General features: G+C 44.0%; 1 protein-coding gene across 2 annotated transcripts in view; it reads right to left on the bottom strand.

Annotated features, from left to right (window-relative positions):
• Positions 1 to 24,938, bottom strand: part of LOC129826397 (sodium- and chloride-dependent GABA transporter ine-like) — a 40,880-nt gene that overhangs the window by 7,424 nt on the left and 8,518 nt on the right. For both annotated transcript variants that reach the window (XM_055887090.1, XM_055887091.1), the window contains exons 3-7: positions 13,803 to 14,013; positions 13,434 to 13,566; positions 12,853 to 12,987; positions 12,547 to 12,650; positions 4,082 to 4,206 (exon numbers count right to left, since the gene is read on the bottom strand). In XM_055887090.1, coding sequence (XP_055743065.1) covers positions 4,082 to 4,206; positions 12,547 to 12,650; positions 12,853 to 12,987; positions 13,434 to 13,566; positions 13,803 to 14,013 — 708 coding nt within the window. The remainder of the gene's footprint in view (positions 1 to 4,081; positions 4,207 to 12,546; positions 12,651 to 12,852; positions 12,988 to 13,433; positions 13,567 to 13,802; positions 14,014 to 24,938) is intronic.

Genomic DNA, 24,938 nt, shown 5'->3' with positions numbered 1-24,938 from the left:
TTGGGACTGATCCAAGCCAGAGCAGGTGCTCATCAGCAGAACCTAGCAGGCACAACAGCTAATCCCTAATTTACTTTCTTCAAAAGGTCCTAATAAAATGTGTGAACAATGGAAACTTTTGCTGTTACACCTACAGTTCATCTCAAGCTAATGCAAGTTTAATTCACCATTCATTTCATATATAATACAGTATTTGTTTTAGAACAAAATCCTAGAGGTAGACATCCAAGTGGTAGGTTGACATCCACTATTCAGAGCACCCTCCTTTTCTACTGTCTCCGCATAGATAAACTTAAATAACTACAGTGGGTATTTACTTAGTTACAACCCAGCAAACCAAAATCGGTTCTGTGAAAGTTTCAGAGGAATTGAATGGGAATCTTAACTAATGTTCTGGGAATGTTCCCTGTTTGCTGGGTATTTTCTGTCCTGGTTATCCACCGACTATGACACACTCATTCATGAAATAACTACTTCATAATCCATAATATTGAGCCAGTAATAAACACTTGTGGTGAGAAAGAGAGCGCACTTTCATCTCTTACTCCATTGTCTATCCCTATAACCAGTACAGTAGTTATGGTATTCCGTCAGAGGATTTATGCCTCTTTTCACATAAGTCACACTGTACACCTGTCAAATGATAGCAGAGAGAGACAGAGAGAAAGAGACAGAGAGACAACAAGGGGGAGAGAGAGAGGGAGAACGAGGGAGAGAGAGAGAGAACGAGGGAGAGAAATAGAAAGGGTTCATTTTAAAAGGTTCATTTCCTGACCGCATCGTGTTCTTAATTTACTTGGGAAGAACAACCCACTCCACAAGTCATTAGTGACTAATGTGTCCTTTTATATAGATTTTTTTTATAGTTCCAAAATGATCTGTGTGTATTTAAGAGCCTCACCAAATCCAGTTTCCCAAACTGTAATACTGTAATATATAATACCCCTTCACCCAAATCCAGAGAGCTGATGTTCTGAAAGAGCTGCAATTATTAGCCTGTTCAACCTCTCTTTCGTATCGTCTGAGATTGCCAAAGATTGGAAAGCTGCCGCGGTCATCCCCCTCTTCAAAGGGGGTGACACTCTAGACCCAAACTGCTACAGACCTATATCTATCCTACCCTGTCTTTCTAAGGTCTTCGAAAGCCAAGTTAACAAACAGATTACCGACCATTTCGAATCCTACCGTACCTTCTTCGTTATGCAATCTGGTTTCAGAGCTGGTCATGGGTGCACCTTGGCCACGCTCAAGGTCCTAAACGACATCATAACCGCATCGATAAGAGACATTACTGCGCAGCCGTATTCATCGACCTGGCCAAGGCTTTCGACTCTGTCAATCACCACATTCTTATTGGCAGACTCGACAGCCTTGGTTTCTCAAATGATTGCATCGCCTGGTTTACCAACTACATCTGATATAGTTCAGTGTGTCAAATCGGAGGGCCTGTTGTTCCGAACCTCTGGCAGTCTATAGGGGTGCCACAGGGTTCAATCCTCGGGCCGACTCTCTTCTCTGTATAGATCAATGATGTTGCTCTTGCTGCTGGTGACTCTCTGATACACCTCTATGCAGACGACACCATTCTGTATACTTCTGGCCCCTCTTTGGACACTGTGTTAACTAACCTCCAGACGAGCTTCAATGCCATACAACTCTCCTTCCGTGGCCTCCAACTGCTCTTAAATGCAAGTAAAACTAAATGCATGCTATTCAACCGATCACTCCTCGCCCGTCCAGCATCACTACTCTGGACGGCTCTGACTTAGAATACGTGGACAACTACAAATACCTTGGTGTCTGGTTAGACTGTAAACTCTCCTTCCAGACTCACATTAAGCATCTCCAATCTAAAATTAAATCTAGAATCGGCTTCCTATATCGCAAAAACCATCCTTCACTCATGCTGCCAAACATACCCTTGTAAAACTGACCATCCTACCGATCCTCGACTTTGGTGATGTCATCTATAAAATAGCCTCCAACACTCTACTCAACAAACTGGATGCAGTCTATCACAGTGCCATCCGTTTTGTCACCAAAGCCCCATATACTACCCACCATTGCGACCTGTACGCTCTCGTTGGTTGGCCCTCGCTTCATACTCGTCGCCAAACCCACTGGCTACAGGTTACCTACAAGTCTCTGCTAGGTAAAGCCCCGCCTTATTTCAGCTCACTGGTCACCATAGCAGCACCCACTCGTAGCACGCGCTCCAGCAGGTATATCTCACTGGTCACCCCCAAAGCCAATTCCTCCTTTGGTCGTCTTTCCTTCCAGTTCTCTGCTGCCAACGACTGGAACGAACTGCAAAAATCTCTGACGCTGGAAACACTTATCTCCCTCACTAGCTTTAAGCATCAGCTGTCAGAGCAGCTCACAGATTACTGCACCTGTACATAGCCCATCTATAATTTAGCCCAAACAACCACCTCTTCCCCTACTGTATTTCTTTATTTTGCTCCTTTGCACCCCATTATTTATATTTCTACTTTGCACATTCTTCCACTGCAAATCTACCATTCCAGTGTTTTACTTGCTATATTGTATTTACTTCGCCACCATGGCCTTTTTTGCCTTTACCTCCCTTATCTCACCTCATTTGCTCACATTGTATATAGACTTATTTTTCAACTGTATTATTGACTGTATGTTTTGTTTATTCCATGTGTAACTCTGTGTTGTTGTATGTGTCGAATTGCTATGCTTTATCTTGGCCAGGTCGAAGTTGCAAATGAGAACTTGTTCTCAACTAGCCTACCTGGTTAAATAAAGGTTAAATATATATATTTTTTTCAAATATGGGAAAATTCCTATTCGGTCACAGCTTAGGATAGGACTGAGGCTAGAAATACTGTTCTGTTGATTCAAATGTCTTTACACGGGTCATGACAGAAACTACTTTGGAAGCTCTGGTGACGCTTGTCTCACTGGCATGCTAACTGGTCACCCAGGTCTACTCAGTGGGTGTGTCCAAATAATCTCTCCTTCTTCCTAAAGTGTGCACTCATTCACTACTCCCCACACATTTAAAAGCATTAGATTGGTGTAGACATGGGCTAAAGGGAGTTTTCTATGTACAAGTAATTTCCATTCAAATCCATGAAGGGAAGTGAACAAGTGCACACTTCGGGAGAAAAGAGAGATTACTGGGACTCAAACCGGTGTGATGCAGCCTGGCCCAGCCCTCTGAGCTCCGCCTGTCTGCCTGTTAGGTAGGGAGGACTGTCTGCCTGTTAGGTAGGGAGGACTGTCTGCCTGTTAGGTAGGGAGGACTGTCTGCCTGTTAGGTAGGGAGGACTGTCTGCCTGTTAGGTAGGGAGGACTGTCTGCCTGTTAGGTAGGGAGGACTGTCTGCCTGTTAGGTAGGGAGGACTGTCTGCCTGTTAGGTAGGGAGGACTGTCTGCCTGTTAGGTAGGGAGGACTGTCTGCCTGTTAGGTAGGGAGGACTGTCTGCCTGTTAGGTAGGGAGGACTGTCTGCCTGTTAGGTAGGGAGGACTGTTAGGTAGGGAGGACTGTTAGGTAGGGAGGACTGTCTGCCTGTTAGGTAGGGAGGACTGTCTGCCTCTACAAAATCAATTACTCCAAATGCTGTAGTTTTCCACACTAGCACCCCAGAAAGAAGTGCATCCTTGTGAATGAATCCCTTTGTATTCTACTCTGTGTAAGTTTTCCAGGAACTAATAAAATGAGGAAGGTGTTAGTTCTGAACTCAATTGGACTTTTATGAGTATTATTCCCAAGAGTTATTCACAGGAGTATATGGGTCACGTTCGTACCTACTTCCCTTCATACACTGCCCTAAACATCTATCTGTCAATGGTGAAGTTGTTTGGTGGTACTATTAGTTTGGCACGTTACCAATACCTACTGACTATGACAAATGAACACTATTCAAGGTCTAAGAAAGTTAGTGGTTAAAAGATGTGATGAATCATGATCCCCTGGGACCATGAGAGGAAGTTTTAGGAGACAATAACCCATCCAACCATTAAATAGACACTCTGGAAATTAAAGAGGCATATAAATAGATGGATGAATAACATCAAAGACGTCTCACTTGAACAGGAAGTACTTACCATCTGTGGCGATGTCGTCTACTGGGAGGTTGTGGACATGAGCCATGTAGCCAATGGCTGAGAATATCACAAAACCAGCCAGGATACTGGTGGCCGAGTTAGCTAAGGAGACAATCAATGTGTCTCTAGGGGAGGACCAGAACACAAACACAGTCAGGCTGATGATAACATTTCTCATGGTCAAATGGATCACTAAGGAAAACAAGACCAGACTTTTTGACTGAAGGACAGTCAAATCAAATCAAATGTTATTTGTCACATGCGTCGAATACAATGGCTGGTGACTTAACCGTGAAATGCTTTCTTACGAGACCTTCCCAACGATGCAGAGTAAAAAAAATTATAAAAAGAGAGAATATTAACACAAGAGGAATAAAATACACAAAAATGTAGCTATATACAGGGAGTACCAGTACCAGTTGTACGAGGTATTTGAGGTAGATATGTACATGAAGACTGGATAAAGTGACTAGGCATCAGGATAGATAATAATCAGAGTCAAATAAAGAATAGAGTAGCAGCAGCATATGGTGAGTGTAAAAGTGTGTGTGTATGTAGTGTATGTGAATGGGTTTTGTGTGAGAGTGTCAGTGAAGTGTGTGTGAGTGAGTGTTTATATATATATATATATATTTTTTTTTCTTTCTTTCTTTTTTTTTCATTTAACTAGGCAAGAAGAACAAATTCTAATTTACAATGACGGTCTACCGGGAAACAGTGGGTTAACTGCCTTGTTCAGGGGCAGAATGGCTTATTTTTACCTTGTCAGCTCTGGGATTTGATCCAGCAGCCTTTAGGTTACTGGCCCAACACTCTAACCACTAGGCTAACCATTAGGCTACCTGTGCACCATAATTTTAAAAGGCACACACACTTGTCTATATAAGGTACCACAGTTGACAGCGCATGTCAGAGCAAAAACCAAGCCATGAGGTCGAAGGAATTGTTCGTAGTGCTCCGAGACAAGATTGTGTCGAGGCACAGATCTGAGGAAGGGTATCGAAAAATTTCTGCAGCATTGAAGGTCCAAGAACACAGCGGCCTCCATCATTCTTAAATGGAATTAGTTTGGAACCACCAAGACTATTCCTAGAGCTGGCCGCCCGGCCAAACTCAGCAATCGGGGGAGAAGGGCCTTGGTCATTGAGGTGAAGTACAGGGAGATCCTTGATGAAAACCTGCTCCAGAGGAATCAGGACCTCAGACTGGGGCGAAGGGTCACCTTTCAACAAGACAACGACTAAGCACACAGCCAAGACAACGCAGGAGTGGCTTCGGGAGATAAGTGGCCCAGCCAGAGGCCAAACATCTCTGGAGAAACCTGAAACTAGTTGTGCAGTGACGCTCCTCATTCAACCTAACCGAGCTTGAGAGGATCTGCAGAGAATAAATGGGAGAAACTCCCCAAATACAGGTCTGCCAAGCTTGTAGTGTAATACCGAAGACTCAAGGCTGTAATCGCTGCCAAAGGGTCTTTAACTTCTCTAGGGTAGGGGGCAGCATTCGGAATTTTGGATGAAATGCATGCCCAAATTAAACTGCCTGCTTCTCAGGCCCAGAAGAAATGATATGCATATAACTGGTAGATTTTGATAGAAAACATTCTAAAGTTTCCAAAACAGTTAAAATAGTGTCTGTGAGTATAACAGAACTGATTTGGCAGGCAAAAACCTGAGAAAAATCCATTCAGGAAGTCGTTTATTTTTGGTTTTGTAGTTTTCTATTCAATGCCATTACAGTATCCATTGACTTAGGACTCAAGTTGCAGTTTCTATGCCTTCCACTAGACGTTAACAGTCTTTAGAAATTGTTTCAGGCTTGTATTCTGAAAAATGAAGAAGTAAGAGCAGTCTGAATGAGTGGACCCTGCCATGTCACAAAGCTTTTTCATGCACGAGACCAAGCGAGTGCGTTTCTTGTTTACCTTTTAAATTGACAAAGTTATTGTCCGGTTGAAATATTATTGATTATTTAGGGTAAAAACAACCTGAGGATTGAATATAAACATCGTTTGACATGTTTCTATGAACTTTACGGATACAATTTGGATTTTTTTGTCTTCCTGTTTTGACTGTGTTTGAGCCTGTGGATTACTGAAGAAAACGCGCTAACAAAACGGAGGTTTTTGGATATAAAGAGACTTTATCAAACAAAAGGAACATTTATTGAGTAAATGAATGTCTGCTGAGTGCAACCATATGAAGATCATCAAAGGTAAGGGATTAATTTTATCTCTATTTCTTTTTTCTCTCCTTTTTTTTCTTTTTTTCTAAATTTTATCCCATTTTCTCCCTAGTTTTCGTGGTATCCAATCGCTAGTAATTACTATCTTGTCTCATCGCTACAACTCCTGTACGGAAGCAGCAAACTTTGTGGAAATTAATATTTGTGTCATTCTCAGAACTTTCGGCCACGACTGTAGATTGATGAGGGAAAAAAACGAATTAATCCATTTTAAAATAAGGATAACGTATTTTCTTTTTTTTTAAGTCAAGGGGTCTGTATACTTTCAGAGTGCACTGTTTGTATTGTGAAGTCAGTGCAAGATAGGGTCAGTGCAGATAGTCTGGGTAACCATTTAATTAAGTATTTAGCAGTCTTATTGCTTGGGCGTAGAAGCCTTCTCAGAGCCTGTTGGTCCGAGAGCCGTCTTCACGACTGGGAGGGTATGTGTGGACAATGTTAAAGTCCTTATTGATGTGGACAGACTGAAACATGTTCCGGGATTCTTCCAATGACATTGAGGAGTACACCACATCAGTCACTGGCTTTATCAATAACTGCTTCGAGGATGTCGTCCCCACAGTAACTGTACGTACATACCCCAACCAGAAGCCATGGATTACAGGCAACATTCGCACTGAGCTAAAGGGTAGAGCTGCCGCTTTCAAGGTGCAGGATTCTAACCCGGAAGCTTATAAGAAATCCTGCTATGCCCTCCGACGAACCATCAAACGGGCAAAGCGTCAATACAGGGCTAAGATTGAATCGTACAACACCGGCTTTGACGCTCGTCTTACGTGGCAGGGCTTGCAAACTTTTACAGACTACAAAGGGAAGCACAGCCGTGAGCTGCCCAGTGACACAAGCCTACCAGACGAGCTAAATCACTTCTATGCTCGCTTCGAGGCAAGAAACACTGAGGCATGCATGAGAGCATCAGCTGTTCCGGACGACTGTGATCACGCTCTCCATTGGAACTGCCGATCTGCGGTCAAGAATGCTGAGTTCATCCCAGTCCCTAGATTTTTTGGCCCTGACAGAGACATGGATCACCCCAGCTGCTCTCTCTTTTTGGCCCTGACAGAGACATGGATCACCCCAGCTGATTTGACTACATTTTCTCTCATAGTCCGACAGCTTCTGGTCGTTGCGGTGGTGGCACAGGGCTGCTCATTTCCTCTAAGTGGATATTCTCTCTTTTCTCCCTCACTCACCTGACCATCTCCTCATTTGAATTCCATGCGGTCACTGTCACTTGTCCACTTAACATTGTTGTCATCGATCGCACACCATGTGCCCTTAGAGCACGTGTCAAACAAGGGCCACGGGACGATTTCGGCCCGTGACACATTTCTGCCTGGCCCGCACAATTATTTGGGTTGTCATTCATTTTTGGCCTGTTTCCATACAGCCCACGATATGCTGCACTACAAGTCACAGCAAGTACTGCAAATGTGCTGCGCGCCAAACGGCAGTACATTGCCACACACGCACCCCTCCTCCCAGACCCACACCCACACTGTAGTGCAGTGTATCATATCATCACTAAATGGTACGGACCGAATCTTCTACCGGAACAAAAGTTTAAACATGTTGTAGGCTAAATGTCAATGCCAAGTTTTGGTTCCAATGGTCATTGCTGTTGCCTACAGAAAATGTCATCTTGGTTGTTGTCACGCCCTGACCATAGAGAGCCTTTTTATTCTCTATTTTGGTTAGGTCGGGGTGTGACTAGGATGGGTAATCTAGGTTGTTTTATTTCTATGTTGGCCTGGTGTGGTTCCCAATCAGAGGCAGCTGTTTAGCGTTGTCTCTGATTGAAGATCATATTTAGGCAGCCATTTCCCCACTGTTTTTTTGTGAGATCTTGTTAATGTGTAGTTGCCTGTGAGCACTCCATAGCTTCACGGTTCGTTTGCTCTATTGTTTTTTGCGTTTCATGAATAAAAAGATGTGGAACCCATATCACGCTGCGCCTTGGTCCGAATGTTTTTACGACGATCGTGACAGAAGATCCCACCACACCAGGACCAAGCAGCGTGCCCAGGAGGAGAAGGTATCCTGGACTTGGGAGGAAATCCTGGCAGGACAGGATCGCCTTCCTTGGCGGCAGACGCAAGGAGAGAAGGGAGGACAGGGCCGACGCAGGGGTTCGCGGCCACAACGGAAGCCCAAAGGACAGCCTCCAAAAATTTGGGGGGTGGTACACGGGGTGGTCGGCGGAGCCGAGGAGGGAACCAGAGCCCATCTGGGAGAAGATGGAGAAATTGGAGGAGAGTGAACGGAGAGAGCCAGAGACCACCTGGGAGGTGATAGAGGTGGTCGGTCGACCCAAGGAGAGTACCAGAGCCCGCCTGGGATTCGTTGGAACAGTGTGAGGAGGGGTACCGGAGATTGGAGTTGGCTAGGAGTATGCGGCAACGCAGGCGTTTGGAGGAACGTGTCATCAGTCCGGTGAAACCTGGGCCGGCTCCGCGTATCTGGCCTCCAGTGCATCTCCCCAGTCCAATACATCCTGTGCCTGCTCCTCGCACTCGCCCTGAAGTGTGCGTCACCAGTCCGGTACCACCTGTGCCGGCTCCACGCACTAGGCCTCCAGTGCGCCTCCCCAGTCCGGTACGTCCTGTGCCTGCTCCTCGCACGCGCCTGGTAGTGCTTGTCACCAGTTCGGAACCTCCGGCGATGGTCCGGAACCTCCGGCGAGGGTCAACGGTCCGGAGCTTCCAGGCAAGGCGTCCAGTCCAGCTCCAGAGCAGGAGCCTCCCTCTGCGCCAGTGTCCAGTCCAGGCACAGTGTCCAGTCCTGCTCCAGGGCAGCAGCCTTCCTCTGTGCCGGTACCCAGTCCGGGTACGGTGTCCAGTCCAGCTCCATGGCTAGTGCCTTCCTCTGTGCCGGTACCTAGTCCGGGTACGGTGTCCAGTCCCGCTCCATGGCCTGCGCCTTCTTCTGCGCCGGTGCCCGGTCCAGGCACGGCGTCCAGTCTCGCTCCAAGGCAGGAGCCTTCCTCTGCGCCGATGCCTAGTCCAGGTGCGGCGTTCAACCCAGTTCCATGGCCGGGGTCCTCCTCTGCGCCGAGGTCCAGTCCGGGCACAGAGTTCTACACGGCTCCATGGCCGGACCCGTGGTCTGGGCGGGGGCAAAGTCCCGCACCAGAGCCGCCACCAATGCTGGATCCGCGGGATGAGCGGGTTCTTCGTCCCGCACCAGAGCCGCCACCGACGCTAGATGCCCACCCGGACCCTCCCCTATAGAGTCAGGTTTTGCGACCGGAGTCCGCACCTTTGGGGGGGGGTACGGTCACGCCCTGACCATAGAGAGTCTTTTTATTCTCTATTTTGGTTATGTCGGGGTGTGACTAGGGTGGGTAATCTAGGTTGTTTTATTTCTATGTTGGCCTGGTATGGTTCCCAATCAGAGGCAGCTGTTTAGTGTTTTCTCTGATTGGGGATCATTAATAGGCAGCCATTTCCCCACTGTTTTTTTTGTGGGATCTGTTTATGTGTAGTTGCCTGTGAGCACTCCATAGCTTCACATGTCGTTTGCTCTTTATTGTTTTTTGCGTTTCACAAATAAAAAGATGTGGAACTCATATCACGCTGCGCCTTGGTCCGAATGTTATTACGACGATCGTGACAATTGTCAAAAAGTTATAAGAAAAAGGATCCACACGCCACGCGGGTATACATTACTACTAAAAGAACAATAGGATACACAAGCAAGTATAAATGAGTCAACAGTTGAGTCATCTACTTTATGAAATTACAGCCTGATGCCCTTGCATCAGTAAATTCAATGTCAACTGTGCTGCCATCATGTGTTCCATTTACCGCGTCAGCGGAGGGAAAGTGTACAGACACATGCCATAGTCCTAGCTAGGCTACTAAAATGTTGCAGTCTGGCTTCGGTTTTAAAAGATTGGCAATGAATAACCAAAAAAAAACATGCAAAGGAGAAACATGTAAGCCTATTACAGCAGCATTTGAGCAGTAGCCTAGGCTGGCTCCTATAACATTTTGAGTAGGGATGCACGATATATCGGTGAGCATTTCGGAATCGGCCAATATTAGCTGAAAATGCCTACATCGGCCGATGTCTAGTTTAACACCAATGTTAAAAACCGATGTCAAAGCTACCGTGCTTACCTATATAACATAGGTACATGGTGTACGTAAAATGTTGTGCTACACGTGCAACACAGCATTCCAAACCTAGCCCACAATGTCTGCTGTGTGGATCGAGCAGTCAACAAGTCGAGCAGTCATTTGTAAGAGTAAGAACATTTCAGCAGTCATTTGTAAGAGTAAGAACATTTCAGCGAGACAACTCAAAGGCGAAATACGTTAAAGCCAAGACAATGGAATTCATTGCCCTTGACAATCAATCGTTCTCTGTCGTGAGTGATGTTGGCTTTCGCCGACTGGTAAAGCACCGGTGCACACTATCAAGTGCGCTATTTTTCAGATGTTGCCCTACCGGAGTTACACAGTAATAGCGTCACTGCTATTAGCTTCACAACATACATACTATGGAACGCCGTTTGGGTCTTTGCGTGTCAAAAAAGATACAGTAGCACTGTCAAGGCTGTACAAAAAAAGTCTGCAAACAAGAAAACACCGGCCACGAACGATGTGTTTACAATACCCTGTTGGTAATAAAGCATAATTTGTTTGACCGCAACTTCTGGGGTAGCTAGCTTTAGCTAATTGGTAGTTACAGTCTTGTTTTGTCGCTGCAACTCCCGTACGGTCTCAGGAGAGGTGAAGGTCGAGAGCCGTGCTTCCTCTGAAACACAAACACAACTGACGACCGTGTCAGCGTGCACTGCGCCCGGCCCGCCACAGGAGTTGCTAGTGCATGATGGGACATGGACATCCCTGCCGGCCAAACCCTCCCCTATCCCGGACGACGCTGGGCCAATTGTGTGCCCGGTCGCGGGAGACCGGTCCTGGACTCAGAATCTCTAGTGGCACAGCTAACACGGCGATGCAGTGCCTTAGACCACTGCGCCACTAAACCGTGCTTCATAACACCCGCCCGCTTAACCCGGAAGCCAGCTGCACCAATGTGTCGGAGGAAACACCGTTCAACTGGTCAGCTTGTAGGCGCCCGGCCCCCCACAAGAAGTTGCTAGAGCGTGATGAACAAAGTAAAGCCCTCCCGGCCAAACCCTCCACTAAACCGGACAACGGTGGGCCAATTGTGTGCCTCCCTATGGGACTCCCGATAACGGCCGGTTGTGATACAGCCTTGGATCGAACCCAGATCTGTAGTGACGCCTCTAGTACTTCAATGCAGTGCCTTAGACCGCTGCGCCACTCGGGAGGCCCTGAGGTAGAACAGTTTTAAGTTTCCCTGTGTTAAAGTCGCCGGCCACCAGAAATGCTGACTCTGGATGGCGGTTTCTTGTTTGTTTATGGCCCCATACAGTTCGTTGAATGCCAAAGTGGCGTTGGCTTGTGGAGGGATGTAGACAGCCGTGATAATTACAGAAGAGAAAGCTCTAGGTAGATAAAACGGTCTGCAGCTTACCATGAGGTGTTCTATATCAGTGAAGCAAAAGCTTGAGATTTCATTCACACTGGAAGCAGTGCACCAGTTGTTGTTTATGAAGTCACACCCCTCCCCCTTTGGACTTGCCCTAGTCTGTGGTGAGTAACTACAGTAACTGGCCAGAGTCACAAAGCAAGGGACAAGCCACGTGCTTGGTTGCTTCTGAGGAGTAACCAGGCCCTTGTTTAGAAACCATTGCCACTGAAGCTTTACGTCTTTGTCAAAGCCAAGTATTCTCAATTCGCATAGACCATCTGCAAAACACCTCCATCGCACACGCTATGTCTATTTAGCTGTTGTCACAGAAATAAGAGAGAACAAAAGAACTGATTTAAACTAGATTTTCAAAAAGGAGGCGCAGCAGTGCCTCCCTTTGAAGAATGTATGAAGGGGGAGCAGTACGAAGAAAATATGACTTACTACTGTAAGTCACTCTGGATAAGAGCATCTGCTAAATTACATCAATTTAAATTAAGTTTTAATAATTGACAACCTTACATGCCCTCACTTGATTGACAGATACGTTGATGTACAAAGCATGTTGGGTCTTATTGAGCAGACACAGTTAACTGCTCTTATTCACCATGAGACAGTTAATATTTTTGAACTATAGAATTGTGTATCTGCAGATAAACCATGTGATGGCAAAGACAAAGTGGTCCTATAGTGGTACAGGAGACTGCATCTCTAACCTGAGGATGTTATTGTTGAACTTGTTGTAACTGGCCATGGAGATCATGGTACCAAATCCTATTCCAATGGAGTTGAATACCTGGGCTGCAGCGTTAACCCACACCTGCAGTAAGGCAGAGATAAGCGGATAAAGGTGAGCGATGCACACAATGCTTTTACTCATACTGTAAAACAAGAACACAAATACTCATCTTGGACTAGAAACCTTTTTCAATGGATTCTTTTTTTGTCCCAGACTAGGCATAATCTGTGTCCGTGAAACTTTCCATTAATCGTCATTCATCCTCTAATACAGTATGTCACACCTGAACGTCAAGCAGCTTGCTCCACTTAGGCTTCAGGAAGTAAAGCATCCCATTCTTGGCTCCAGGAAGCTGGACATTATTGATGAGCAAGACAAACAGCATGAAGTATGGGAACGTGGCGGTGAAATAAACAACCTAAAGCACAGAGTGAGAAGAATACAAATACTCAGTAAGTATAACATGATTTTAAATGTATTGTCGATCAAAACATACAAGGTGTATGAAGCAACAGAGGTGGAACAAATTCTGTCTCCTCTAAATACCAGGAGGAGAAACATGATATTTGACACCCATCTGTTCTCCTCCAACACCCACCAACAATGTAGACCAAGGCAATGGAAAAACTTTAAATTTGAATAATGATTCCCCACCGATGAGACAGCCTGAGAGCATACAAAAGTTATAAATGTATACATTTAAGAACAAAGAGTATCTGGTGAATGCAACCATTTAAAATGAAACAGTAATATCTATACATTTCTGTTAGCCAATACCACAAATTACTAACACTAAACAATCTACTGTTCTAAAGAGGAATACCCATAAGTAGCTGCTGTTGAGTGCAGAGAATACACTCTGACCTTGCCAGTGGATTTGACACCTTTGAAGATGCACAAGTAAACAATGACCCAGGCCAGGATAAGGATGCCAAACAGCTCCCAGCGTAGTCCTCCTGCCTCCTCAATACCATTGGTTATCTCCAGAAGCCTGTGACTTAGAGAGGAAATAAGGGTCAGGATGGGTAACAAAGCTAAAGAAACCTTCATAATCATACTGTTATCCTTCAATAATACAAGAGCCCTGACTTTACAGTAATCTGGATGGGACCTCTTTGTTTTGTGATAAAACAAGCTATAACAATAACCACAAGAGTCCTGGGCCCTACCCATGCCAGTGACTTCTAGACCCTACATCAATAAAAATGTGATTCATTGAAGATCGATGCTTACTCAAAGTATTGCTGACTGGCCGAATGCAAGTGGGTGGTGTTGCCAGGGAAACCGATGGAGCAGTTACCGACAGCATTCCAGGTGTTGTTGCAGGACTGCCAGGGGAAGGGGGCTCGGAATGAGTTGAAGAAGTAGTAGAGCGCCCAGCTCATGAGAACGTTGTAGTAGGTGCAGAGCACAAAGGAGATCACGACTGTGGCAATGCCCACACCTGTAGAACAACAGGTAGGGCAAAGGGGAAAAAGTCATGGAACTTTCCTACAGTGGTGATGCCCCAGCAGCAGTAGCTACTTTCTCCTCTGGTGTCTTTTGTGTGTGGGCCTCCTTCGGGAGTGTACTGTATGTAGATCTATAAAGGTAAGCATGGGTAAACTACAATGGTAGTGCTCCCATTACCAATTAGCTGTGGACAAAAGATTCATGCATGTGCCTAAAATCCAACAAACACTTTCCAGGAAAGCCAAAGCTCAAGAAAAAGTTTGAGCATCCTCCAAAAAAATTAAATAATGTTCTGGTACTAACAGGACTGACCGATTCAAAGCGGTGGGTTTGGCATGTACACAGATAGAGATCTACCTGTGCCTGAGCACCTGCCCCTTTGCCCTCCCACTTGCCAAGTGCCTTTTTGGGTGGTGGTATAATATTTTTTTTCGTGGACAGTTTGTCATTGTTGTTCTGAACCAACTGACTGCAAGTCACCACCCAGTCCCTTGATTGCACCTGTTGGTCTGCCCTGGAGCTTGCACACAAATCGCTTGCTTTTTCCCGGTCTGCCCTGGAGCTTGCACACAAATCGCTTGCTATTTCCCGGTCTGCCCTGGAGCTTGCACACAAATCGCTTGCTTTTTCCCGGGTCTGCCCACAGAGATTGCGTGTACAGTATCCAAACATGAATGTCTTGAGATGTATGAGTAGCAAATTACCTATTTTAAATATCAACACTATTAAAAAGATGGGTCCGCACTCAAAAATATTAATAAAAAAAAAATATTTTCACTGCATCAGGGATAGCGTACACACGTTTCGGCTTTGCAGCCTTCTGATAAATTCACAGGTTTTGCACACCAACCAAACTTCTGAGAAAGCGCACTGGTCCTCTTTGAATCCTTTATCAACAGTACTGCCACAGAAGCTGCAGCATAACATTTAATTAACACTTGATTTACATGATCAATATTTAGGAGCAACAGAGACAGGTAAAGAGAGAGGAGCGGCTGCATCTACAGACCCAACTCCATCCTTTCTTTAGTTGGGAGTTGCACATGTTTATCAGCAGCAGCAACTGAGATAGTCGACTCTAGCTAACCATCATATACTAACATAACCAGCCAGCCATATCATGAGTTAGAAGATTAGGAATATTAGAAAGTTATTTAGATAATCATTTTACGGATTGTGATTTATTGAGCCAGCTTGCTAGCAGATTTACATCAATCATCAACGATCGGCTGACAGCCCACCCACTTTTTCCGATATCAATCATGTCTTTAGGAGGCAACTAGCTTGCATACAATTTGTGATGAGTGTGTTGTTGCAGAAATAAAATAGGCCTATGCTTTTATTTATTTATTGCTCCTGCCCCCTGAAACGTCTGTGCACGGCCCTGACATTGGCCATAACTAAATAGGCCAGCAGTTTGTACATGTTGAATAAATCCACTCTATTTTATGGGAACTGAAGAGTCATATGTCTGTAATTTTGAATAAATCCACTCTATTTTTATGGGAACTGAAGAAGAGTCATATGGACATCCAGTTCCAGGCATCTGTGGATATAATGAGTTGGGATTTCATTTGCGACACAGTCCAACATGACAAAATTTATCAAATTTAGAAAAACGAAACAGGCATACATCGTTTCAGTTGTTTATTCTTTAGCTTTTTGTTGCAGTTTCTTTTTTTATTGTTGAGGGGGATAAAATAAAAAAATCTAGTAGCGTACACAATGACTCAAGTATTAGAACTATGCCCCTGTGGCATGATTAGACCTTACTATAAGAGTAGTCCAGGTTTACTACCCGAACTTGACATGGGTCCTCTGCTGTGCTGGGTCTCTCAGTTGGAGACTGAATAACCAAACGTTGTGCAATTTCTCATAAGAAAACATCACGGAGAGCTGGAACTAACTGTGGCAGCCAGCCGATTTAGAATTATCAACAAGTTAATCTTAGAATTGCATTAGTCAGAGACAGTGTTGAGTGTTTTTCCTCTCTAAATAGTTTTGATTAAAAAAGTGATTTAGTCCTTAGCGCCAAGAATATGTAGCGATGGTCCAACAGTTTAGGAGTTGTGTAATGACTGTCTACTGTTCATAAAGCATTCCACTGGACTCTATGTACATTAATGTACTCTGATAGAAGAACTGTGTCTTGACAAACAAATCCCTGTGAGGTCAGGTCATGTTTGGTGCCTCACAAAATAATCTCCAAAATGCTTCATGCCCTAAACTTAAAAAAATATATTGTGTACAAAACCGACTGACCAGGTGAATGTTATGATCTCTTATTGATGTCACCTGTTAAATCCACTTCAAATCAGTGTAGATGAAGGAGAGGAGACAGGTTGAGACAGGGATTGTGTATGTGTGCCAATCAGAGGGTGAATGGGCAAGGCAAAAGATTTAAGTGCCTTTGAGCGGGGTATGGTAGTAGGTGCCAGGCGTACCGGTTTGAGTGTGTCAAGAACTGCAACACTGCTGGGTTTTTCACGTTCAACAGTTTCCCCATGTGTATCAAGAATGGTCCACCACCCAAAGGACATCCAGCCAACTTGATACTACTGTGGGAAGCATTGGAGTCAACATGGGCCAGCATCCCCGTGGAACTCTTTCGATACCTTTTAGAGTCATTGCCCCGACAAATTGAGGCTTTTCAGGGCAAAAGGGAGTGCAACTCAATATTAGGAAGGTGTTCCTACTGTTTTGTACACTCAGTGTATATTGGCATTGTTCACAGAGAAAGAATAATGGAATGCTGTGGACAATATGGAGGGTGGGTCGACTAGAAAACACCTCTATCAACCCAATATAACCCTACAGACCTCCAGGATCAGGTGGAACTACTGCACACCATAAGCCTCCTTTCCTTTCATCCATCCCAGAGTTTGCGCTTTCCCTTCACACCACTAATTATGGGGATGGTCTGCTCTATTGACTTGTCCAAACACACCCAGAGTGGCGTAATGGTGTTTGCGTTCTCCCTGTCAAAAAGAGTTCAACCTAGTGTTCAATAACAACCCAGAGCTGCAATACTGCCAACGAGGGAGAATTCAGTAGGAGTAGTACAAAATATTAGAACATTTTATGAATTGCTAAATTTTATGTAGGTACATTATGTGAATTGTAAGTAATGGATCGACCTCTAAATGTTCAGTTACTGTAATAATTATTTTGTCAGAAAATTACTAAGAAAAAGCAGATAAAATACCTCAGTTTACAAATATAAAGTTAGCTTGACCTTGCCCTAACACATGCTGTAGTCGATCTCAATCTTTCACTGCAGCATTGACACAATCTCTGTCTTTTACTATTGCAACACTGAAACATATTTTTGGGCTAATCTTGCCAGCCACTAAACTAATTGGCAGGGTTTACGATTTCAGAAACAAAAGCTCTTCTGATCCAATGCTACACGCACATCTATTATTCAAATATTAACCCATTGTGTTCAACTTAACTTAGAAGACACATCTCAGGGACACCAAACAGACAATCAGCCAAAACACAGTACACACAAGGCCGCTCAAAATATAAAACAAATCAAAGCAAAGCTTGGTCTTTTTAATAAAAAATGTAAAACAAAATATGCCCCTAAACCAGAGGGTTTTTAGAAGTAATAAAGCATTTTGCAAAGGAAGAGCCGTCAGCTCAGTTTTAGCTGTCGTGAAACGGAAGAAAACCATCAGACGTAGTTGTATAGAATGTGAGCTTATGAGTTTTGTGTATGATCAATTCCTCAATGCCATGTGGAATGGGATTTGTAATAGAATCACATTGGGGATTAATAGGAATGTGCTGCATTCTGTATCCAAGCTCAACCACCAAAATATGGAATTACAAATCACATTACAAATACAACCCACAGAAAGATACAATGGTGGGTTTGAGAGGAATAGGAGAGGATTTTACAATGATACATTCATATACTATTAAGTAATTACACTGTAAGACATTAGTCCAGTTGTAAATGTTGTTTATTTAACAGAGGAGAGATGTGTATCACAGTGTGGCATAGTAATATCAATCAAAAAAATATACACAGAAAGAACTACCTGCTTTTGTCCCCTGCTTAGCACAGAGCCATTACCAGTCTGAAATGAGCGATAAATCAAGGGACGGAACCATACGCTTTGACCGGGTAGACTGTCTCTGTTTTTGAGGAGATAACTATGGAGAAAAGTCTTCAGTTAGAACAGGTGACCTTATTGATTCAAACCCAAGAGTCAATGGATGTTGATGGCTGGGCTCTTGAACATTGGAGGGAGCATTACGTGATTGCTAGTGTTCTGTAGGCAGAGGCCATTCAAAAATAATTGTTTTTTATTTATTTTTTATTTTTTTATCTGAATTATTGTGTATGAATGAAATAAAATACAACTCTCACTATTTGGAGAGTTGAATACTTAACAGTGTGCCTCATGGACTGCAGAACAAGATCCAGGCAGAAAGTTTGAAATCTTTAACTTAGATGAAAAATAGTGCCCTGCAGCGGACACTAGAAAGAGAACATACATGCTCTCGTCTCTCATGTGATAAGTAAAACACTGAAGACATTGGAGGGATTTGTTTAGAGCTACTGATCCTGAGCTAATTTGATGTGTTAAGGGTGGTGAGGGGGGGTTCTAAGAGCTGCTCATGAAAACAATGTGAATTCCGATCAAGAGAAATATTGTGTATATCAAGAACACATGCTGAATCACCCATATTTGATTCCAAATTTAGATTTGAATTGGCTACTGTTATTTGGCTATTGTTATTCAGAATGTACTACATTTCACTCCTTGAGTAATTTGAACATGTGTGCATGTCAGCTCCAAAACAAAAGCCCCCACTGATTAAATTTCAATCAAAATAAGCCTTCCAGAAAAGCAGGGCCAAATAATTGGAGACTAATTGAGGTACTAAAATTGACATTGTACAAGGTCTCAGCCAACAACAAATCATCTGAAATAATTTGGTTTTGTGACAGACAGAATTGTATATTTAATAAAATAACAGAAAATATCAATCACACTCAATACAATACACATAATTGATTAAACAAGCAGACACAGGCGGTTCTCAGGATAATGTGCTCCTATTACCACAGTCCAGCAAAATGACAAACGAGTGCTTTCACAGAGTCACAACCCAGATCAAGTACACATCCCTGTAATTCAAAAAGGCCAAACCATAATGAACAAATAAAACACTTCACTTTAATGATTTGTCATGAAGCAAGTGTAATTGTTACAATGTTCAAAACAGAGTAATCCTCTGCTTTCTTGGTGTGCACAAACTGATTCCTAACCTGGCCATCTGTGGAGATATGGGGTGGGAACTAGATTATGTGTGGTTAGGCAAAAAATGGACATGGAACAGACTGATGAATATGCAAGTGTTCCCAGCCCACCCCCTTGGGTTATCACACATACAAAACATACCAAAAGTATGTGGACACCTGCTCGTCGAACATCCATTCCAAAATATGCATTAATATGGAGTTGGTCCCCCCTTTGATACTATAAAAGGCTCCACTCTTCTGGGAAGGCGTCCCACTAGATGTTGGAACATTGCTGCAGGGACTTTCTTCCATTCAGCCACAAGAGCATTAGTGAGGTCGGGAACTGATGTTAGGCGATTAGGCCAGGCTCGCAGTCGCCGTTCCAATTCATCCAAAAGGTGTTTGATGGGGTTGAGGTCAGGGCTCTGTGCAGGCCAGTCAAGTTCTTCCACACCGATCTCGACAAACCATTTCTGTATGGACCTCGCTTTGTGCATGGGGGTATTGTCATACTGAAACAGGAAAGGGCGTTTCCCAAACTGTTGCTACAAAGTTTGAAGCACAGAATCGTCTAGAATGTCATTGTATGCTGCAGCGTTAAGATTTCCCTTCACTGGCACTAAGGGGCTTAGCCTGAACCATTATTCCTCTTCCACCGAAACTTTACAGTTCGGGCAAGAAGCGTTCTCCTGGCATCCGCCAAACCCAGATTTGTCCGTTGGACTGCCAGATGGTGAAGCGTGATTCATCACTCCAGAGAACGCGTTTCCACTGCTCCAGAGTCCAATGGTGGCGAGCTTTACACCACTCTAGCCGACACTTGGCATTGTGCATGGTGAACTTAGGCTCGTGTGAGGCTGCTCGGCCATGGAAACCCATTTCATGAAGCTCCCGACGAACCGTTCTTGTGCGGACGTTGCTTCCAGAGGCATTTTGGAACTCTGTAGTGAGTGTTGCAACCAAGGACCCACGATTTTTACGTGCTACGCGCTTCTGCACTCTGCAGTCCCTTTCTGTGAGCTTGTGTGTGGCCTACCACTTCGCAGCTGAGCCGTTGTTGCTCATAAATATTTCCACTTCATAATAACAGCACTTACAGTTGACCGAAGCAGCTCCAGCAGGGCAGAAATTTGATGAACTGACTTGTTGGAAAGTTGGCATCCTATGACGGTGCCACATTGAAATCCACTGAGCTCTTCAGTTAAGGCCATTCTACTGACAATGTTAGTATATGGAGATTGCATGGCTATGTGCTTGATTTTATACACTTGTCAGCAACGGGTGTGGCTGAAATAGCCGAATCCACAAAAGGGGTGTCCATATACTTTGGTATATATAGTGTAGATGTGACGCCCTTCCTAGAGGATGTTGGCTGGTTTGATCTGATATCTTAGTTTTATTACCTTTGGTTTGGTCAACAATTGATTTTGAATACAAACAAGTCAGATCTGGTATAAATGGAATGAAGGTCTGTTGTTCGCCCTCTTATCCTGATGATCAATTCTCATTTCCAAGGCTTCTAGGCCTCAGGCCTAGTAGGCATATCTTTGTACATTCTTTACTATGTTAAATGTCAGTATTGCTTTGTATCTTAAGCTTTATGCCTTTGTGAATCCATTCATTCTACAACGTTATTTAAAAATACTTGCGTTTTGCATTCTTTCTCATGACCATTCCTTGATCTTAGTCAGCTAAATGCACAATACTTGAATGCACATGGTTTTACTATAATCAAATCAAATTGTATTTGTCACATGCTTCGTTAACAACAGGTATAGACTAACAGTGAAATGCTTACTTACGGGCCTCTCCCAACAGTGGAGTCAGTCAGGTTTATAAATTGTAGATTGTTAAATATTATTGATCACTACACTAACAAGTGGGCTACACATTGTTACTGCATGGATGGTATAGTGTAAATACTCATGAGTGGGAGTTGACTGCATTCATTTTCTAATCTTTTATTCTGTGCAAACCCAGTAGGCTATCCGCCCAACGCATAATGTGTAAATAACTGATGTCAACAAAAGGTGTAGCATATTTTTAAGACCCAATTTTGAGTCGTGTCTGAGTATGATTACTTGCACAGTAATAATTTGATATTAAAACAGATTGTCAGTAGGCAGATTATGCAAAAGTCACGTAAATACCTTTACGCGATTTTTAAGATAAGCAGAGTTAAGTCAAAATTGAAGAATACGCCAATTAAAACACCTGGTTCTGAGCAATCTTTCAAATAATTAGAACATGTAAACACCGTAAAATCGGCGTTACAGTTATTTGATCTGCGCATGTGCTAGCACCAGCCGAACGAGCCTCCCTCTTTAGCGCGAGTAAAGTGCGTTCGGCACAACTGAATGCCCTCAAAGTATTCACACCCCTCGACCTTTTCCACACTTTGTTGTGTTACAACCTGAATTTAAAATTGATTAAATTGAGATGTTTTTGTCGCTGTTCTACACACAATACCGAATAATGTGAAAGTGGAATTAAGTTTTGCGAATTTTTTGAAAATAAAAAGCTGAAATTAGTCAAGTATTCAACCCCTTTGTTATGGCAAGCCTAAATAAGATCAGGAGTAAAAATGTGCTTAAGAAGTCACATAAGTTGCAGGGACTCACTCTGTGTGCAATAATTTAGTTCAACATCATTTTTGAATGACTACCTCATCTCTATAACCCACACATACAGATAATTGTAAGGGCCCTCAGCCGAGCAGTGAATTTCAACCACAGATTCAATCACAAAAGACCAGGGAGGTTTTCCAATGCCTCGCAAAGAAGGGCCTAGTCCAGCTGTATTGGATGTTCCAATTGTGTCCAGTGCTTGTTTGACATTTGAGCAGAAAAAGGAGTTACTTATTGCAGCTACATCGTGACAAAGATCTGGAAAGGTTGAAACAGCTAAAATAACTTGATTTGGAAAGGTTGAAGCAGGATACATACGGAACAAGCTGAACTGCGGTTGCAACATCAGCGGCTAGAACTTGTCAGAGAAGGCAAGCTTTCAGGTGAATTTTCTTTTGAGAATGACTATTCAAGCTCCCCAATGGGCCGCTCTTCCCTTGGTCGTTCTCATCCTTTTGATGTTGCTGGTAATCTCCAGTTGTTGCCTAAATTTGATTGAAAAGGATCCTGATCTATTTTTTATGTTATTTGAACGTGTAGCAGACTTTCGGGCTAGGTCTGATGCACACCGTACTTTGATGCTACAGTGTGTTTTGACCGGTAAGGCTCACTCATCTTAGCGCTACAGATAGCGCTGATTACGTAAAAGGTTAAAACTGCTGTCCTGCATGCTTACGAGTTGGTCCCTGAAGCGTATCGACAGCGTTTCAGAACGTTGAAAAACAGTCCCATGTTGAGTTCTCAATTCAATCGCTGATGTACTCGTCATGATGCAAGTAAAATCTGTAATTATTGTAAAGGTGAAGGCCACTGGAAGAACGAATGTCCCTTGCACAAAGTCAAACTTAAATCTGACCTAGTGCAAGGTGAGGTTTCCCTTGGTGTCCCTTTTTTCCCGTTGACAGTGTTCATGTGATTTTGGGTAACAACTTAGCCGGTAGTCGTGTCTCCTCTGGTGGTTTCTTATACCCATCCCCTGTAGGGATTATCGATGAAAACGTACAGAGATTCCCGGAGGTATTCTCTGCATGCGCTGTGACTCGTGCTATGAGCCGTGCTGACACTACGGTCAAAACGAAACTTACACAACACATAGCCGAACAGTTTGATAATCCGTTAAATGATTTACCTTTGGCTATGTCCTGTAGTGATCTTGTGGTGGAGCAGTCCACTGATCCTACCTTAAAAAGGTTTATTTGATGAAGTACTTCCGGGTTGAGGTGGTAAGGAGTGATGCCCAGGGTCACTACATTCAAGATCAGTTGTTGGTGAGGAAATTAACGCCTCACAGCAAAAGTTGTGGATGACACTATTGTTCAGATCGTGGTTCCTTCTAAGCTTCGAGATCTAGTTTTGAAAAGGCCAGTCCCGCTACAACCTATTCCTGTTACAGGCCAGCCATTTGAGCATTTAATTATTTATTGTGTTGGACCCTTACCCTATTCTAAAGCTGGTAGCACCTACATGTTAACTGTGATGTGTCAGGCTACAAGATATCCTGCAGCCTATCCACTTCGCAACATTACCACTAAATCTGTTGTGAAGGCTTGTCACAGTTCATCTCAATTCTTTGAATACCTAAGGTGATTCAGAGCGATCAGGGTTCCAACTTCACTTCGCACAAGTCACAAGTCACAAAAAACATAATCAGGCCAGTGCTTATCATGCGCAGTCAAGGGGGCCTTGAGCGTTTTCAGACTTTGAAGTCACTGTTACGTGCGTACTGCCCTGAATTAGAACGTGGCTGGGAAGAGTGGTTACCCTGGTTGCTACTCGCTGTCAAAGAAGTATCACAAGAGAGCACTGGGTTCAGTCCTAATGACCTTGTTTTTGGGCATACTGTGCATGGTCCCCTTGCTGTATTAAAAGGAGGATTGGAAGGTGGTTGAGCCTCCCCAAAATGTTTCGTCATATGTTAGTGGTTTCCGACACAGGTTGTATGTAGCTTGTGAAATGGCTAAAGAAAAACTAGCATCCTCTCAGGTGAGGCTGAAAAGGTTGTTTGACCGTTGAGCTGTGCTCGTTTGTCTTATGAATTTGCTAAATCGTAACTGTGCTAAAACTGACGTGGTTAGTCCTGTTCTTTTGGTGGAATCCGTTGATCTGAGGTCAGCCACTCCACCTTCACATACAGTGGCAGAGTGTGATGGTGAGGGGGTGCTGGGCCCTGATGGTATTTTGCAGGGTAGGTTGATGAATTCAGAGTCCCTTGCAAACTTTTTGTTGTTGGGTTTGTTGGGTCACATGTCTGATGATTGTCAAGCAGAGTTAACTGATTTGATCACTGAGTTTCAGTCTGTTTGCTGATACCTTCTCATACACATTTGGTAGTGCACAATATTGATGTTGGGACTGTTGTCCCCATTAAACAACGTTTTTATCGTGTCTCATTGGAGAAGCTACGTCACTTGGACTCAGGGATTAAGTACATGCTAGTTAATGATATCGCTGTACCATCATTCTCCAGTTGGGCCTCCCCGTGTCTCTTGGTGAGCAAGCCAGATGGTTCTTAGGTTTTACACTGACTACCGGAAGGTTAGTGTGACAAAACCGGACTGTTACCCACTCCCACGGACGGAAGATTGTGTTGACCAGGTTGGTGCTGCCCGGTTTGTCAGCAAGTTTGATTTACTGAAGGGTTACTGGCAGGTGCCTTTGTCATCAAAAGCTCGTGAAATATCTGCTTTTATTACTCCTTCAGGTCTTTTCTCCTATACGGTCATGAGTCGTGAGGCCTACGCAACGCTCCTGCTATGCTTCAGCGTCTTATGAATAGGGTGATCTCTGGCCTTGACGGCTGTGCTGTTTATCTAGATTATGTGGTTGTTTATAGTGACACTTGGGAGCAACATCTGGTGCGGATACGGACTCTGGGCGTTTGGCTGAGGCCTGTCTCACTGGGAACTTAGCCAAATGTGAGATTCCCCAGGCAACAGTGACCTAACTCGGCAGAGTGGTCGGGCAGGGTCTTGTTCTCCTGGTGCGGGCTAAAGTGGCCGCTATCGATTGGTTTCCACCGCCCACCACCAA

This window comes from Salvelinus fontinalis, chromosome 28 (genome assembly GCF_029448725.1).
Source record: "Salvelinus fontinalis isolate EN_2023a chromosome 28, ASM2944872v1, whole genome shotgun sequence".
Lineage (NCBI taxonomy): Eukaryota > Metazoa > Chordata > Actinopteri > Salmoniformes > Salmonidae > Salvelinus > Salvelinus fontinalis.
Note: the sequence above shows the minus strand (reverse complement) of the source record. Positions and strands in the feature narration are given on the sequence as shown.